The sequence below is a fragment of the Alternaria viburni genome (assembly GCF_023758015.1).
Source record: "Alternaria viburni strain BMP 2772 chromosome Unknown scaffold_4, whole genome shotgun sequence".
In the NCBI taxonomy this organism is placed as follows: domain Eukaryota; kingdom Fungi; phylum Ascomycota; class Dothideomycetes; order Pleosporales; family Pleosporaceae; genus Alternaria; species Alternaria viburni.
The window spans coordinates 408,703-423,602 of NW_026055773.1; the positions used below are offsets into that span (position 1 = coordinate 408,703).

Here is a 14,900-nt window from a genome sequence, read left to right on the forward strand (position 1 = left end):
AACGAATGGTAGGCCAAAGGGATGGCATGTGTGTTTACATGCTGCGCAGTGCACATATTGTTGCAGGCATTGATTTCGGAGGTTTACCGTTGCAGGAAGGACCAATAGCTCACAGGTCTCGGGTGGGTTAGCGTGCCCGAGATCAATGCGAGATCATCCGGGATCCCTGCGCACGTGCGATGGAGATAGACGTTGGGTGGCAGGTTACTCGAGCCTGCGATAGGAAATATAGAGTGAGACGGAGAACTGAGAAGCGTGTGCGAGTGTCGTGGTTTGCTTCGCACACTGGCGGTGGTTGTGGTTATAGTTTTGCAGCGCCGCGAATCTTGATCCATAGCCCCTCGACTGTAAGTAGCGGCTTGCCCTGTCGATCCCTCATCGTGGCTTTCATCCGCATTTTGTTCCCTGTGTCCCCAAGTACAATCGTTTCAATGCCGACAACACCAGGGCATAACACCGGCGCCAGAAGCTTCACGTCCATGGTGGCTGTGGCCAATCGGCCCTTAAGCACCTCTTGTGCCGACTTTCCATCATGAAGCTGGAGTCTCCAATAGTCTTCTCCTACTTTCATAAAGCCAAGGCCATGTTCAAGCACGGTATTGGCAACCAGGATATGCAGCATTGCTTCGTCCATGAGCGTCAATAATGCGCCACCGTGGCAGATCCCAGGAAAGCCGTTCAGGCCGGTTCCATACTTGATCAGAGAAATCGACTTGGTGACTTTGGCGCCCGGCGCCGGCTTCTCGTACAGCTCGAGCCAGTTTCTCACGCCGTTGTTCGCGCGCATTGTGTCGCGACAAAATCGGTCCGTATCCTCACCCGGTTCGGTGCCTCGCTGGCGGTCACATGCAATCCAGCTGGGAGATGTCAGGTACGGTGTAGCCCATGTCAAAGATGCAAAAGCTTCGAGATGTTCGGATGTTGCCGTCATGGTAGAAAGCGGAGAAGTGGTGTACTGTGTCCAAATCGCAACCAGTGCATCAGAGTCTTCCTCTTTATCCTCATTTTCACACTGTTTTCGTCAAAGTATGTGGTTAGTAATGATCCAAGCGCTGATGGGCGTTCTTCCGTAAAAGGTAGGTTGCTGATGGTATCTTTCCTGTAACAGTTGCTCGTAAGACTGTGGCGCAAGGCTTTGGTGTGCTGCGCAGAAGAACCGCCGGATCAGAAGCAGGCGGCAGCAGCCGAGGTAGAAATATCAGTCATGCAGCTGATTTTGGCTCCTGCGCGACTTCGTGAAGCCAACATGCTATGATTGGAAAAATGCAGCATCGGCAGTACTGTACTGGATGATGCAGGTGGTCGAGTGTGCACTGTGCAGGAGCAAGCTGCTAGGTGGAGGCGCGCATTCTTAGCGCGTGTCACGAAGAGTGCTGCAACTAGCACTTTGCCTCTCCACATCCCACAACCGCCAACGCGTGTTCGCATCAGATGTCTTGTCTCCCTCTAGTTGGCGACTACGCTTACTCATACTGAACCGGCATGCATATGCAGTTTCTGACATTCTGAAGGCCTACAGATGGCGATTGCGCCACAACAATGCGACATCCCACCAATGCTGGACTGGGTTATCTCGTTTCGATAGCGGCACACACCACATCGCCTCAACCGGCATCAGGCTGAGTAACTTAACAGATCACTGCAACAAAGACTGACTTAGTTACCCATCCTAACGATTACTATACATTGGCAAACTCAACCGCTAAAATGCGGATTTCAATGATGCCGCAGATGCCTCTCCCAGTCACGTGCTGCTTACTATCTTCGTGTAATCGCTCTACAGAACCTATCATCGCGCAGAGAGCGTGCCGAAACATGCCGGTAACTCATTGAACATCATTGCCATGCGGCAGCCGATGCATCAGATGCCTTTGCGGCACCCAAGTGTCCCCAGTTGGGCAGGTCGATTATAGAGCATGGCACCATGGGCACTGATGCGGTGGATGGACAGTTTAGTATAAGAGAAGGCGCTCGTTGATGGGCAACGCATCATCAACCAAACTCCATCTCAGTCAGCTCGAGAAGCAAGTCGCGACGAAAGGTGTCATCATGTCCAGCCCCATCAAGAACGTCATCATCCTAGGAGCATCCGGTTCTGTTGGTGCACCCATACTTGACGCGCTCCTCGCGGAACCCTCCTTCAACGTAACCATCGTCAGCCGCGCATCCTCATCAGCCTCGTTCCCATCTCACATCCCCATCATCAAGATCTCGGACGCCTTCACGACAAAAGAGCTCACAGAAGCCTTCAAGGGTCAAGATGCAGTCGTAGTCGCGCTATCTACCAGCCCAGTCACCGCTGGCGGAAGAGATGGTCTAGCATTCCGCCTCATCGACGCTGCACTCGCAGCAGGCGTCAAACGATTCATCCCCAGCGAATTCGGCGCCAACAATCTCGATCCCCGGGCTCGCGCCCTCGTACCGATATACGACCTCAAGGGAGAAATGCTGGAGTACCTCATCAAGACAAGCGACAACAGTCATGGAAAAATGACATGGAGCAGCATTTGTTGCGGTAGTTGGCTGGACTGGGCACTCGATCCATCAAAGTCTGGTAACTTCCTCGGCATAGATGTAAAGGGGAGGCAGGCGACGGTGTACGATTCTGGGAATAGGCGCTTTGCCGTTACGAGTAGCAAGAACACCGGTCTTGCAGTTGCGCGTGTCTTGGTCTATCCTGAGTTGACCGCAAACAAGCAGATCTTTTTATGTGACTTCGCGGTCAGCACCAGGCAGATTGTTGAAGCATTGGAAGGGGAGACTAAGGCCAAGTTCCACGTTGAGGGGAAGGAGAGCGGCACAGAGATCAAGCAGTTTCGAGAGAAATTCGAAGCAGGGGATTTGAATGCAACGTTTCGGTTGTTGGCAATCAGTTTCGGGGCTGATGTAGACGTTGGTTACGATTTCGAGGCTGAACAAGAGATTTGGAATGGTAAGCTGGGGCTTCCCAAGATGACACTCGAAGAAATGGTTCGTGAGGCTGTAGATCTGGCGGCCCGCTCCTAGGAGTAGCAGAGGTTGAGCTAGGGTTAGGAGGGGACATGAAAGTTACTATTATCTACTACATACCTCCTCTCCTCACAGCCATGGCACACCACACAGTTCTATCCTCCCACTCTCTACTCTCCCCTAGATCGTCTTCACCGGCCCACCCGGCGGCGTATACCCCCTCTGCCCCGCCTGCACCTGCCAAAGCTGCACAAGCACTCCCTCCTTATCATCCGGATCATACGCCCCCGGCAGTCCCACACCGCCCGGCAACCCCATTTCCCCATTTCCACCAACCTTTATCTGCACACACGCCGGATAAAACTGCGCCCCCATCCTCGTCCCCGCAACATGCAGCCCCAGTATCTCGTGCCTGAGCAGGTACTCGCCGGGTTTCAGGCCAGCGGGTATGGTAACAGTCCAGCTGGCGCTTTGCTTGGCGAGGTAGTCGGAGCCCCAGGGAGGGGATTTGCTGGTGTCGTAGCCCATTTGGTCGAATTTGACCCAGGGGGTTCCGGTGTCGCCTTTGAAGGTTGTGCAGTTGCTGCCGCAGGAGGCGAGGTAGTTCATTACGGGGCCGGAGTGCGAGGAGCCCCATTGGTCCCATTGGAGTTTGCTGGGTGGATGTCAACGTGAGTGTCGAAGTCGGAGATGGTGTGTTGATGCTTTTCATCCAGCAGAATACTAGGGAGGAGAGCAAGACAAAGAGATGAACATACACCTTATCCCCCGGCACAACCGGTATAACGCCTTTCGCTGGCAGGTTACCTCCCACATTGCACGTAATGTCTTTGGACGTGAAGTCAGGAACCGGTCCGTTGTCTTTGATGCGACGGGCGTAGCGGACGGGTTCGGGAGTCAGGTAGTCGTCCTGGCCGACTTGCCAGGCTAGGTAGTTGGCTCCGCCATTGACCGAGATGGACTTCAGGTAGCCGTGAGCCGATGCGGAGGTGATGAAACCGAGGAGCGAGATGGCAGATATGAACATGATGATGGTGTTGAGCGAGCTGCAGTGGATAGCAGCTGGATGTGTTTGATCTTGTTGACCGTGTTCCCGTCGCTGAATGTTGTGGTTTATATACCTTCACGACCATGCCTAGGTATCCTTTCTCAGCACCATCTGCATACAGTCCTGCAGTGTAACGATGTTCGACCCGGAATCCGTAGATTAGTACAATGCTTGTTTAGCGATCGCCTGCTGCTTTTTGGTGGATTATTCCATGCTAATTCTAGAAGGCGTGGACGTGACTCAATTTAGATTGGGCGCATATTGCTACAGGGCGGAGTGGATCCTCCGTGTCTAAATTGGGCGGCGAGGCGGAACGTCGGACATCGTTTCAGTCTTCGTAGCACATCGGAACACGGTGGGATAATACGGTATGCGAAAGATTGAAGCTATTGAATGAGATTTGACGGATTCCTACTAGAGTCCTCATGAGCTCGTCGAAATCGCAACGCGAAGATCACGTGCAGAGAAAGTATTTGTCTGCAGATAGATCTATACATCGCCCCAGACGCCACGCATACCAACCATCAGTACCTCTTGTATCTTCCCCGACAATACCTAGCACTCGAAGTAGCAGGTCGACAGCCTGTCCCAATAGTCCCGGTCCTGGTTGACCCACTCAGTGCGGTTGCACGAAGCATCCTTCCAGCCCTTGAAGCTATCGTCGAATTCGACAGTGCCGACCATACCGCCAGTATACTGGAACTTGAACCACTCCCAGTGTGCACCAGGAGTCATGTTGATCCACCTAAGGCTGAAGGTGTCCGTGGGCTTGAAGAGACCGTGGATCTTGAGTGCTTGGCCCGGTGGCTTGCCGTCGATCGACTTTCCGTTGAGCATGCCCTTGAGAGGCTCACCGTCGTCCCAATTGCGTGATGTTAGTGTGTGTTTTGCTGTCATGGCTAGCTAGCCGGTCATGGTGAGAGTGGTTTACGTACGTCATGCCTTCGATCGTCTTGTTCTGACCGTCCGAAAGGGCGACCCAGACGGTGGTGTCGATATCTTGCGGATTCTGGGGCTTCTTCTCGACGATGTTGAGGTAGAGGTAGCACATGCCGTGAGAAGGTGGATCTTGTCTCGCGACGGCGTCGGAGGTCAACATGGCGACATCGGAGGATGCAGTGGGCACCGCAGCAGCGTTGGCGACGTTCCAGACGCTCAAGGCAATCACCAGAGCGGTGTTGAGAAGCTTCATCGTGAAGGAAGTGATGTACTTTCGGTAATGGTGTAGGAGCTGTAAGATGAAGTGGACGAATTGGTTGTGGTTGCGTCAAGGGAGGGAAATTTGCAGAGATGCAGAGACTTTTGAGCGGCAACAGATTGCAATAGCAGTAAGCGGTGAAAACGCGGATTCGATGTGAAGCCGGCTAGAACATTGAGAGCCGACTGCGGAAGGCACGACTAGCGGTGACGACGCGTAAACACAAACAATCAGCGCACCAAAAATGCACCAGACGCACTGCCCATACTTTTCGTAAAAGATACACAAACACACCGAAATAGAAAGCTGATTCGCTATCATCAAGAACCCACTTCCATATCATACAATCTTCGCTCCAAACGCCAATGTAATGCAAATCACAAACGGCTGGCCCAGACGGAGCTTTCTAGCACCGTAAGAGAGGGAGTCATTAAGCGACGATATCCACCAGGATGATTAAGTATTAAGCAAAGGTCGTGTCACGTTTCGTGCTTCCTCGTCAATCTCCTCTTGCGTTGGGGGTGTCAAACGAATACTTCGGAGCCAGCCGTACCACCGTCAAACGTGCTTGTAGATAACCGGGCTCTTGGGTGGGGTGTCCACATTGATCGAGTCTACTCTCTTCCTGGGGGTGCCGCTGGGTGAACCCGAGCCCACGTTGTCGTACTCGTACCAAACGCCTTTGACCCGCCTGTTCAGCTTCCGAGGAGGTGGGCTGATGCGGGTTGCGAGAGCATTGAACGAGCTAGTGGATAGTGACTGGTTGCTTGCGGTATCCGAAATGACATTGGAAGTGAACTGTGTGACCGAGTCGCCGAGGTTCTCGATAGTGCGCATCATACCCTGGCAGGTCTGTGATAGCTCGATCTGGTTCTTGGACAGGGTCTGGAGTTGAGAAACGGTCGTCTTGAGTATGTCCTTGGTTTGCTCCTGAGACTTGCGCGTTTGCTCTTGTGATTTCCGCGTCTGTTCTTGACTTATTCTGCTTTGCTCATGCGACTGGAAAGATGTGTTGGAAAGGGCAATGTAGTGTGACGCGTTCTGATCGACAAGCGCTTGAAGCTTGATTTGGGATTCGGAGATGGCCTTGATCTGGATACTGTTCGACTCGTTGATCTCTTGCATCGCTTGTAGGCCTGTCGATTGCGCGACCGATAGCGCGTGGACTTGCTCGGCATTGCTCTCGACTATACTTGCCAGCTGGGTCAGACTCGCTGCCAGGCTGTCGATAGCCGATGTGCTCGCCTTCTCTTCGCATGTGTGTGGAGGCGCGACGGCGGGAATACCGTTCGCATGTTGCAGGGGTAGGACAATCGGCGGGCATGTCGGGCTATCCTGGCACGTGTAGAACCACTTGTTCTGAATATCGGAGAACCTGGGGTCTTCCATTATGAGCTCCATGTCTTCGCTCCTGACGACGAAATACTGCGGGCTCGGTCGCGACGACGACGTGTATTCCTGCTGGACCAGATTCCACCATTGCGTGCAAATGGCGGCCGAGGCGAAGGTGAGGATGTATGGAGGAGATGCAGGATAGTCGCTCTGAAGCACAAGTCAGTACGCCGTTGTTGGCCGGTCGATGGCACACAGTGCAATTGGCATCGCTCACCCTCTGCGCGTAGGCGTAGAACAGATTCCCACCCTCTTCCATCTCAACCCTCTTCTCCTGGGCCGGTCGGCTCTGGCTTCGTTTGCGCGGCGATAGTGATCCAGTCGCTGGTGGGGTGTCGGTGTTCATCATCAGTCCAGCAGCGAGCGAGATGCTCGGCTTCTTCCTCATATTCTGAGGCTTTCGCTCTGGTGATGTCTGTCGTCGACTATGACTGTGTATGCGCTTCTCGAAGTTGGAACTGGAAGACTCAAAGACAGCCTGCGACATGGAAGATTCCATGAGCGCGGCGAAATCAGGCATGCTCTGTGGACGCGACATGTCTGGATGGGACGGCGATTCGGGTTCGGAGGTACAGTGGCAGCAGAAAGTATCGTCGAAGTTGTTGGCCAAGTGACACCTAAACGACATAAAGAGACATATGGACGACACAATCTCTTGAAAGCCCAAGAACAAATAAAACACCAAGCGACCGGGGAGGGGCTGGCGAGCTATGGTAGTGTATGAGGTTGCGGCTGGCCGTTATCCCTGTCGATGACCTCACAGTACCACGGCTTTACTGGGATGCGCGTGCGCTTGGGGGTTCTGTACCAGCGGAAGACGGGAAGTCTAGATGTCAATGGATGTCAATTGTCTCATCGCATGCTAGCTCCCTGGCTCGCGGGAAAAGCATCGCAGCGAACGAGGGGCTCCAGCCTGCTCGACACGAGAGGACGCGCATGTTGTTGTTACCCATCAAACGGTACCTGTCTCATTAGCGAATGCAGGGGGCTGCGCATCAGGATCGCGACTTCAGGGGGGAAGAAGGAACGTCCTCCGCCTGGAAATAGGTGGATTTTAGGCCGCGGCTCGTTGACGAGATAGCCGGTGCGCTGCAGTTGGTTCGCGATGTACCGGGGCGGAGCCGCGAGCGAAGTTTGGCGCGGCAGCTGGCAGTGGGGCATGACGTCGCGCACGTGCGGGCGCAGGCGCAGAGCTTCCAGCGTCCTTGGAAAAGACGTTATGCGCACGATTATAGACATGCTTCGGCGATAATTGTGTTTCTTGCAGTCCCATCGCGGTGTGGACACTCGGAAAAACGCGTGTATCTCTGTGGAGAACATGTCGATCTGATTGGCCGAGGTAAGCAAATGGGCGTGGGTTTTCTTTTCTTAGAAACAAACTACATCAGCCTCTTCATTTTGACATCCTGTTTGAGCATGTGGTCCGGTATCAGTTGTCACAACAATGCAGAAGGGAACCAGGGTGTTATGAATGGAACTATTGATTCCTGCTAGATAGATGATATCCAAGGTGCGACGTGCAAGCTGCGTTGCCAACGTGTCCTTTCGATCATCAAGTTGATATACCTTCATATGTAAAACCTCGTAAATGTTACCAATCTTGAGCATGTCAACGAACACCCCGGTAGAGATATCTGTCCAACGCCCAAGAAATATCCGCATGCGCTGCTGTCCATTCAAGATGGCAACTTTTGGGAACGTTAACGTCGCACCAGCGATGACAGCTCTGAACGGGCAGCTAATTGGAGTCGTCTTGGTCAACGCCGACCTTGACTTCGAAGTGCTCCATGCCGCCAAAGCCGTGCTTGGATAACCAACCAGTAGGAACGACCGACTCAAACTGGGTCATCCAAGGCTCAGCAGACTCCTTCTTGAAGATGATGTGCAGGTAGGGCTTGGTGACGGCAGCGACAGCAGGGACTACTACTCCAAGAGTTGCTGCAAGGGCTACCAAGGCAGGGGCTGCAGGAACTGGAGCAGTGTCACGCTGGGCAGGCTTGCGATGAATACGAACTGACGCCAGTGAGCGGCTACGAAGGATAGAGCGCCACTTTCCGTTCATGCTGGAGCATTGACGGTTTTGAAGGACGCGACGGCCGAACAGGCGGTAGCTGTAAGATGATCAGTGAATAGATCATTTAATGAAAGAGGCAGGGAAACTCACAGGTCCTTGGCTTCACCATCAGTCTCGGCAACGTAATTGGCCTTGAGGTAGCGACCGAACCCAGCTTCAATCTTGAGGCTGTTGGCCCAGATGTCAAGAAGAGTAAAGACCTCAATGCCATCACCAGCACGCTCCAGCTCGTTGGGCTTGTCTCCAACCGCGATGGTCAGGTTGCCGACAAAAGGCGCGTCCTCGCTGCGCTCTCCTGGAGGACCGAGGTTGGCGACGACATCTGTGGCGGTCGGATAGAAAGTCTTGAGGTAGTCCACGATCTCGGTGAGGTCCATGCCGATCTCCTGCTTGGCCATGTAGATGGGACGGTACTCAGCCCTGAGTTGACGGCATACCTGGGTAAGGCCCCAGAAGGGACGGTTAGTCTCTCGAGGCTCTGTCTTGGGCTTGGGCTTAGTCGAAAGACGAGACTTGTTGTTGCCGCCCGAGATCTTCTTTTCCTGGTCCTGGTCGACGATGTCAGACGCCAAAGTACGGCCGCGATCGAGACGAGTGCGGGGACGCAGAGAGGCGAGGCGCGGGCGGTAAACGAGGAGGGCCTGCTTGGGACGTCCATAGGTGTGCATGTAGATCTGGTTCCTGAGTTCTGTCAAGAGTTAGATTGTGTCAAATAGGCCAGATTCAAGTGACTTACCTCCGGGGAGGTCCATGAAGCGGAACGGCTTCTGCAGAGCGGGGTCGCTGGTGCCGACCTTCTCTTTGAGAGCAGCATCGACCAACTTAGCCATGGTGCCATCTGGCTTCTTCTTGGTCTTCTTCTTGACACCGGCATCAGTGCGCGCGTGACCTCCACGCTTGCGCTTGCTCTGGCGGATAGGCAGGGCCTGCGCAGGGACAGGACTCATGGTGAGTGCCGCGAAGCCAGGTACAGGCAGTCCAGGGGAGGGCGGCACAGTCGCATGCTCCGAGCCCATGATGACGTTGAAACCGCCTTTGAAGCCATTTCGGCGTGAATTTGGTGTAGAAGGGGCAGGAACGACTGGCGGATGACCAAACTTCCTGGGAGAAGAACGGGAAGGAGGTGGGGTGCTCGGGCGAGTAGGGCTGTCTGAGTTAGCAGAGTCCATCAAACCAATACTGAGAGCTTTGTGGGGAAATCATAAGCTCTACGTGTGAAGAGAGGGGACTTACGCCATGAGGTCTTGTACTTCCGGCTTGTTGCTGGAGTTGAGAGAAGCTGCTGATAGCGTGAGAAATAGTGATAATCAGATATTCAAGATAATTGCGGGATGTAGAAGTAATGGAGCGTAGGCCATCGAGATTCTTATATCTCTTGCGAAGTAAAGGTGAGCGAGGAAGCGCCAACGATAATCGCCACCAGAGTGTCTGACGGTGACTGGAGAAATTGCCTGAATCGGAAGTCACCTCGACATTAAGCCTCAGGTAAGAGGGCGAGGATGCTTGGCACGCCATTGTCTTAATCGTGTGTGGTGTTGGTATCATTAAGTTTGGAGGGAAAAGTATTGAGTACGATGTCATCGTACCAACAATCCAAGAACGTGGAAGGAGCGCGTGATTCAATCGCGTGGTTGTGGGTAGGTCTTTCCTATTGTACCTGCGAAGGAAGGCAGCATTGCATTGCCAGTTGCAGTCACGACGACAGGTCATCAATCGAGAGCACCCAGGTGTAGACCCTGAATATGAAGGTGAGGTGACATTGTAGGTGGTAGCAATTTTGTAGAAAGCCATTCCCTCCAACATTTACCTCCGGTATCGGGCTCGTGACCAAGAACAAGAACGTGCCATTGTAGGGTATTCAAACGTGCTATTGTGTTGAAATGCGCCGTCAATGTGCTTCAGCGTGATCGCTTTTCCTTATCGTAGTGGTGGTATGATAGAGGCAGGTGAGGTGGGAGCCTGAACTAGATAGAAAGTCCCCTCTGCAAACAAATGGCTGCTGGGATAGTTGCGATGCAAGACACGGGGACAACGCAATAAGTGGCAATAGATAAGAGTACTGAGTACCGAACGACGCTGTGGTGGCTGTGGTGGGAGCAAACTCGAGTACAGGCAAGCGCCCTCTTATATGCAAGACGGTAGCGGGAGCGGTAGAGCCTGGCAGAAATCGAAACTACAGCCTGATCTATCTGAAAGGAGATCAGATTTCACAACAGGAGACGCATTCAATGAGGAAAGACCCGAAGTTCGTAGTAGAAGGAGCGGACTCTAAGACCTGCCTGCGCTATGACATCATCATCCTCGCGAATGTAATCGCGGCATCCAGAATACCTACCTAGGTAGGTACCTGTCGCATTGCTGCACTCACAGTATCATGTATTAACGAGTAAATTTCGTTCAAATTGTTGTAAACTTCTGACACAGCCATACCCTAACTCCCTGAGACATCAATGTACAGTACGACACGAATTCTGATCCCCCATGATGTGATTTTCGATTATGTTTACGTTCTTAGAATCGCTCGCCCCTCCGTCTGCAGTAAAGCCACGCTTATTGACAGTAGGCTCTTTACGCGTAGCCCATCGTAGAATCCCAAACTTCAACTCGCATGCCGCAATAGGCCTCCAAGGCTTTTTCAAGAGGAAGAATCCGCTGGGTAGTGTAGTATGGCGTATATTTTCCGCCTGTTCCAACCTCTACAGCTATGACTGGGCGGGCATACACATCATAGTGCTCGATTTTAATGCTGTCAAATATGTTTTCGCGTATAGCTGTGAGCCAGGTGGGGTCGTCGTATTGGAGAAGAAGACATAGTTTGTGGCAAAATTCCTCTGCCAGGCCCCTGAGTTCGAGATCGGGCTCATCGCATGGATGGTAGGCAGCTTCCAGGGCAGCCTCAAAGCGAGTCGATGTCCAATGCGCGCGAAACATTAATAGTTCGTCCAGATCTTCAATCATTGCCAAGCATGTAGAATTCTGGGAGACACAAACGTGGCCCAGTGGCCTCATCCATGTAACTTCCTCTTCCTTGCCCAATAGAAGTCGCACGACGCGAGGACCACCGCTCATATTCGGTCCGGCTGGGTAGAATGTATTGAACCAATCCTGCATAAAATCGATTTTGTCCCAGCGGAACGCGACTACCGCTTCACGACGCTGAATGGGCAAGTATTCAGCTCTAATCTGCCGGCAAACTTTCGTGAGCCCGGCACCGATGCCCGAGAGAGAGGGATCAGGCTGGTATCTCATGCTTGAGATGATTTGTTCTTCAGACAAGGAAGCGAAGTGGTACACCCGATTACGCAATTCTGTCAACCGTCAGTTTTATGTCTTGCAAAAGAGAAGGAGAGAATCTCGTACCTGGTATAAGATCGAGGAAGCGGAAAGTCATCGTGACTGTGTGGTAGATCGAGAAGTGGATTGTAAGTCTCTTTGATGGTAGCTGTAAAGTGAGCGTGTTCGCGGATCGAGATCGGTATGCAGGGGTATCGCTATGTAGGCGGTGCAAATATGTTATATAGCTTTGCTCCTGACTCACATCTAAGTGCGATGCGAAAACTTGGTTCATCCACTTCGTCCTATGGTACTGCGGTGCGGAGCAGACTAGCGAATCACAACTTCCGAAATCTACATAACACCCAGTCAATTCGTTTTCCCCGACTAAAATGTGTCGTAGCACAAGAGCTTGCGTACCACAATGTGGCAAGTGAACGGAGAGGAGTGCTCACGAAAGATGATTGACTACGCGAGCTCTACCAGCTCCGAGCCCGCCTACATTGAGCGCCAACCCGCTCATAGCCTCTGAGAGATAATCGAAATCTTTCGCAAAATGAACTGGTCAGGCAACTAGGTGATTCGATCTACTTTTCATTCAATTCTTCCTACACTACAAACTTGGTGACGCATGCTCATCAGGCGATACGCTTGATGACTTGATTCGAGTGGCTCCTCAACCTCGCTCAAGTGAACATGGGTGAGAAGTACAACGCAACATGATGACCGTGTGATAGCGCGACGTCAAGACCGCGAGCGCTGCTCCACGCATCAGGCGCGCTGATCGCTTCAGCGTAGTTCTTTTGGGCGTGGACACCCGTGAAGTTGATACAAATACATGTAGTCTCAACGAATGATGCGCTTGATCTGATCCGGACATCTCCAATGATCCCGTTCCTAATATCCTCGCGCCACTTTTCGTTCGCATGGAAAGCAAGTGCGTTGAGACCCCGAACTTGGTCCAAATCCCGGAAGAACATGCCGTGCTGTGCACATCCCCAGGCGTTCGCAATGGTGGCGCGCACAATCTCGCAGTCCAGGCCAGGGTGGGTAGCCTTGAGCTTGAGGACCGAGAAGATGCTGTAGTGAGAGCCGTGAACTGAGAATACCGCGAATCTTCCTTCGACGCGTATTTTGTGGGGGAGAGACATGGAGTCTTCGGCTGGCGTGAGGAATGCCTGAGCATAATAGCCAACATTTGCAAGGTCCAACCGAACCTCAGCCATGCGACGTTGGATCGGGCGGTATTCTCGGCGGATCTGGACACAAACTCTGGTAAGACCCGCGTAGGTGCCAGACTGGAGAGAGGAATCGTGTCGGATTGGAACGTGTGCGTCGTTGATTGATGCGAAGTAGTACACCATATTGCGCAACTCTAAACAATGTTAGTAGCTCCTCTCGCGCGATCCAGGATGAGAGAAGTAGCATACCCGAGCTGAGGTCGAGGAAGCGAAAGGCCATAGTGACTTTGGTACTTTTGAAGCAAATGGGTAACTTGGACGACGGTAGTATTTGACGGAGACTCAGATGTAAACGTGGTGGCTTATCGAGAGTTTGATAGCGAAGGTAGCGACTCATTGTAAGCGAGGTCAGGAATTAGTTTACCCGCACGTGAGCCCAGGCAGTAGCGCTATGACCTACAGAGAGCGGTGAGTCACTGACAGCTTACTTATTACGTAGTGAGTGATAGATGATTGCATTTTGTATCTTTCTGCGTACCATTTACGTCTGGGAAGTAACCTTCAATGGAAGCTCCAGTACTATTCCTTGTGAAGAAAGCTAAAGTCGATGCGATGACCATGCGATGCCGGAGCATGCAGACCGTGAGAGATACGCCACTCCTCGTCGCCTCTCCGTGTTTTTGGCCAGTTCCTGTAACCAAGCATACCCATGAAGACGATCTCAACCCGTGTAAACCCGATTTCCATCTCTATGAAGACTTCTCCAATCGAGCCGTTGCTGATACACGCATGCCAGTCCTTGTTTGAGTGAAGGAGCAGCGAGTTCAGGTCCTGTGCTTGCGTCAAGGCCATAGTCGCGAGAGCAGCAGCCGTGTTCTGCAGGCTACTCGCCACGAATGGAAACCCACTTGGGATAGTAACGGGCACGATCCTGATGTCCAAGCGGGGGTTCGCAACTTTGACTTCAAGAATTGGAAGTGAGTCGAAAGTAAGAGAGTATCCTGGCCTGCTGAGACGGGATACCCGGACGTGAACCTCAAGAGGGAGAGTCATCTTGTCGGTGGCTGAAGCGAGAAAGGTCCGAGTAAAGTCATCAAGGTTTGAAAAGGCCACGGAAAGTTTGGCCCTGCGACGCTGCATTGGTCGATATTCAGCTCGAATCTGAACGCAAGCTCTCGTAAGACCCGCATAGTTGCCATCTTCCCTATGAGGCTGCCGGAATAGAACCAACGGCTCGTCACCGGCTGCCGCAGCGATCTCGTAGATGCGGTTGCGCAGCTCTGCATGAGATCAGCGCTGTCTGGGTGTGCAAGTCAAATGAATAGAGTGAACGACTGAGATTGCGTACCTGATGGGAGATCCAGAAACCTGAAGACCATTTTTGCGAACCCTTGCGTTGACGGATGGTTCTGATGTGTTCAAGCTCGATGTAGAGTTGCGTGTCCACAGTGTAATTGAGGGAGCAGGATTGTTGTGAGAGTGCAGGCAGGACCAATCTAGCGACGGACCGTGCACGCTAAGCCCAGAGGGCTCATTGTGCTTCTGAGGAGTGAAAGAAAGCACAGCTGGGTACGGTTTCCAGGATTGCCCGCAGAAATTTACAAGCTATTTTCGCACGACCTGCGTCGACTAGTTGAGGGGATCATAGTGATTGGCCGGGAGACACGTTGAACGGAACTGCCTTGACTACAGCTCCCGTTTCCTCCGCCGCCTCATTCTGAAAAAGTTTGACTGAAGAGAGTCACCGGAGAATATGGTCAGGTCCCGGGCGAAGTAGACTGTTAC

General features: G+C 52.6%; 8 protein-coding genes across 8 annotated transcripts; 1 reads left to right on the plus strand and 7 right to left on the minus strand.

Moving 5' to 3' along the window:
- Positions 1-301: 301 nt before the first annotated feature.
- On the minus strand, positions 302-931 carry J4E79_002388 (uncharacterized protein; the record flags this gene model as incomplete). The annotated part of the gene is made up of 1 exon (XM_049351287.1): positions 302-931. One exon carries the CDS (start codon positions 929-931, stop codon positions 302-304), a length of 630 nt encoding a protein of 209 aa, XP_049213925.1.
- A 1,118-nt stretch (positions 932-2,049) lies between these two features.
- On the plus strand, positions 2,050-3,006 carry J4E79_002389 (uncharacterized protein; the record flags this gene model as incomplete). The annotated part of the gene is made up of 1 exon (XM_049351288.1): positions 2,050-3,006. The coding sequence occupies one exon, from the start codon at positions 2,050-2,052 to the stop codon at positions 3,004-3,006; it is 957 nt and encodes a 318-aa protein (XP_049213926.1).
- Positions 3,007-3,129: 123 nt separating this feature from the next.
- On the minus strand, positions 3,130-3,976 carry J4E79_002390 (uncharacterized protein; the record flags this gene model as incomplete). The annotated part of the gene is made up of 2 exons (XM_049351289.1): positions 3,130-3,604; positions 3,708-3,976. 2 exons carry the CDS (start codon positions 3,974-3,976, stop codon positions 3,130-3,132), a joined length of 744 nt encoding a protein of 247 aa, XP_049213927.1.
- Positions 3,977-4,552: 576 nt separating this feature from the next.
- J4E79_002391 (uncharacterized protein) lies at positions 4,553-5,189 on the minus strand (the record flags this gene model as incomplete). Its single annotated transcript, XM_049351290.1, has 2 exons — positions 4,553-4,900; positions 4,929-5,189. The coding sequence occupies 2 exons, from the start codon at positions 5,187-5,189 to the stop codon at positions 4,553-4,555; spliced, it is 609 nt and encodes a 202-aa protein (XP_049213928.1).
- A 564-nt stretch (positions 5,190-5,753) lies between these two features.
- J4E79_002392 (uncharacterized protein) lies at positions 5,754-7,125 on the minus strand (the record flags this gene model as incomplete). The annotated part of the gene is made up of 2 exons (XM_049351291.1): positions 5,754-6,737; positions 6,805-7,125. The coding sequence occupies 2 exons, from the start codon at positions 7,123-7,125 to the stop codon at positions 5,754-5,756; spliced, it is 1,305 nt and encodes a 434-aa protein (XP_049213929.1).
- Positions 7,126-8,325: 1,200 nt separating this feature from the next.
- Positions 8,326-9,677, minus strand: J4E79_002393 (uncharacterized protein; the record flags this gene model as incomplete). The annotated part of the gene is made up of 3 exons (XM_049351292.1): positions 8,326-8,698; positions 8,752-9,349; positions 9,398-9,677. 3 exons carry the CDS (start codon positions 9,675-9,677, stop codon positions 8,326-8,328), a joined length of 1,251 nt encoding a protein of 416 aa, XP_049213930.1.
- Positions 9,678-12,620: 2,943 nt separating this feature from the next.
- Positions 12,621-13,395, minus strand: J4E79_002394 (uncharacterized protein; the record flags this gene model as incomplete). The annotated part of the gene is made up of 2 exons (XM_049351293.1): positions 12,621-13,309; positions 13,365-13,395. 2 exons carry the CDS (start codon positions 13,393-13,395, stop codon positions 12,621-12,623), a joined length of 720 nt encoding a protein of 239 aa, XP_049213931.1.
- Positions 13,396-13,694: 299 nt separating this feature from the next.
- On the minus strand, positions 13,695-14,494 carry J4E79_002395 (uncharacterized protein; the record flags this gene model as incomplete). The annotated part of the gene is made up of 2 exons (XM_049351294.1): positions 13,695-14,395; positions 14,464-14,494. 2 exons carry the CDS (start codon positions 14,492-14,494, stop codon positions 13,695-13,697), a joined length of 732 nt encoding a protein of 243 aa, XP_049213932.1.
- Between the last annotated feature and the right edge of the window lie 406 nt (positions 14,495-14,900).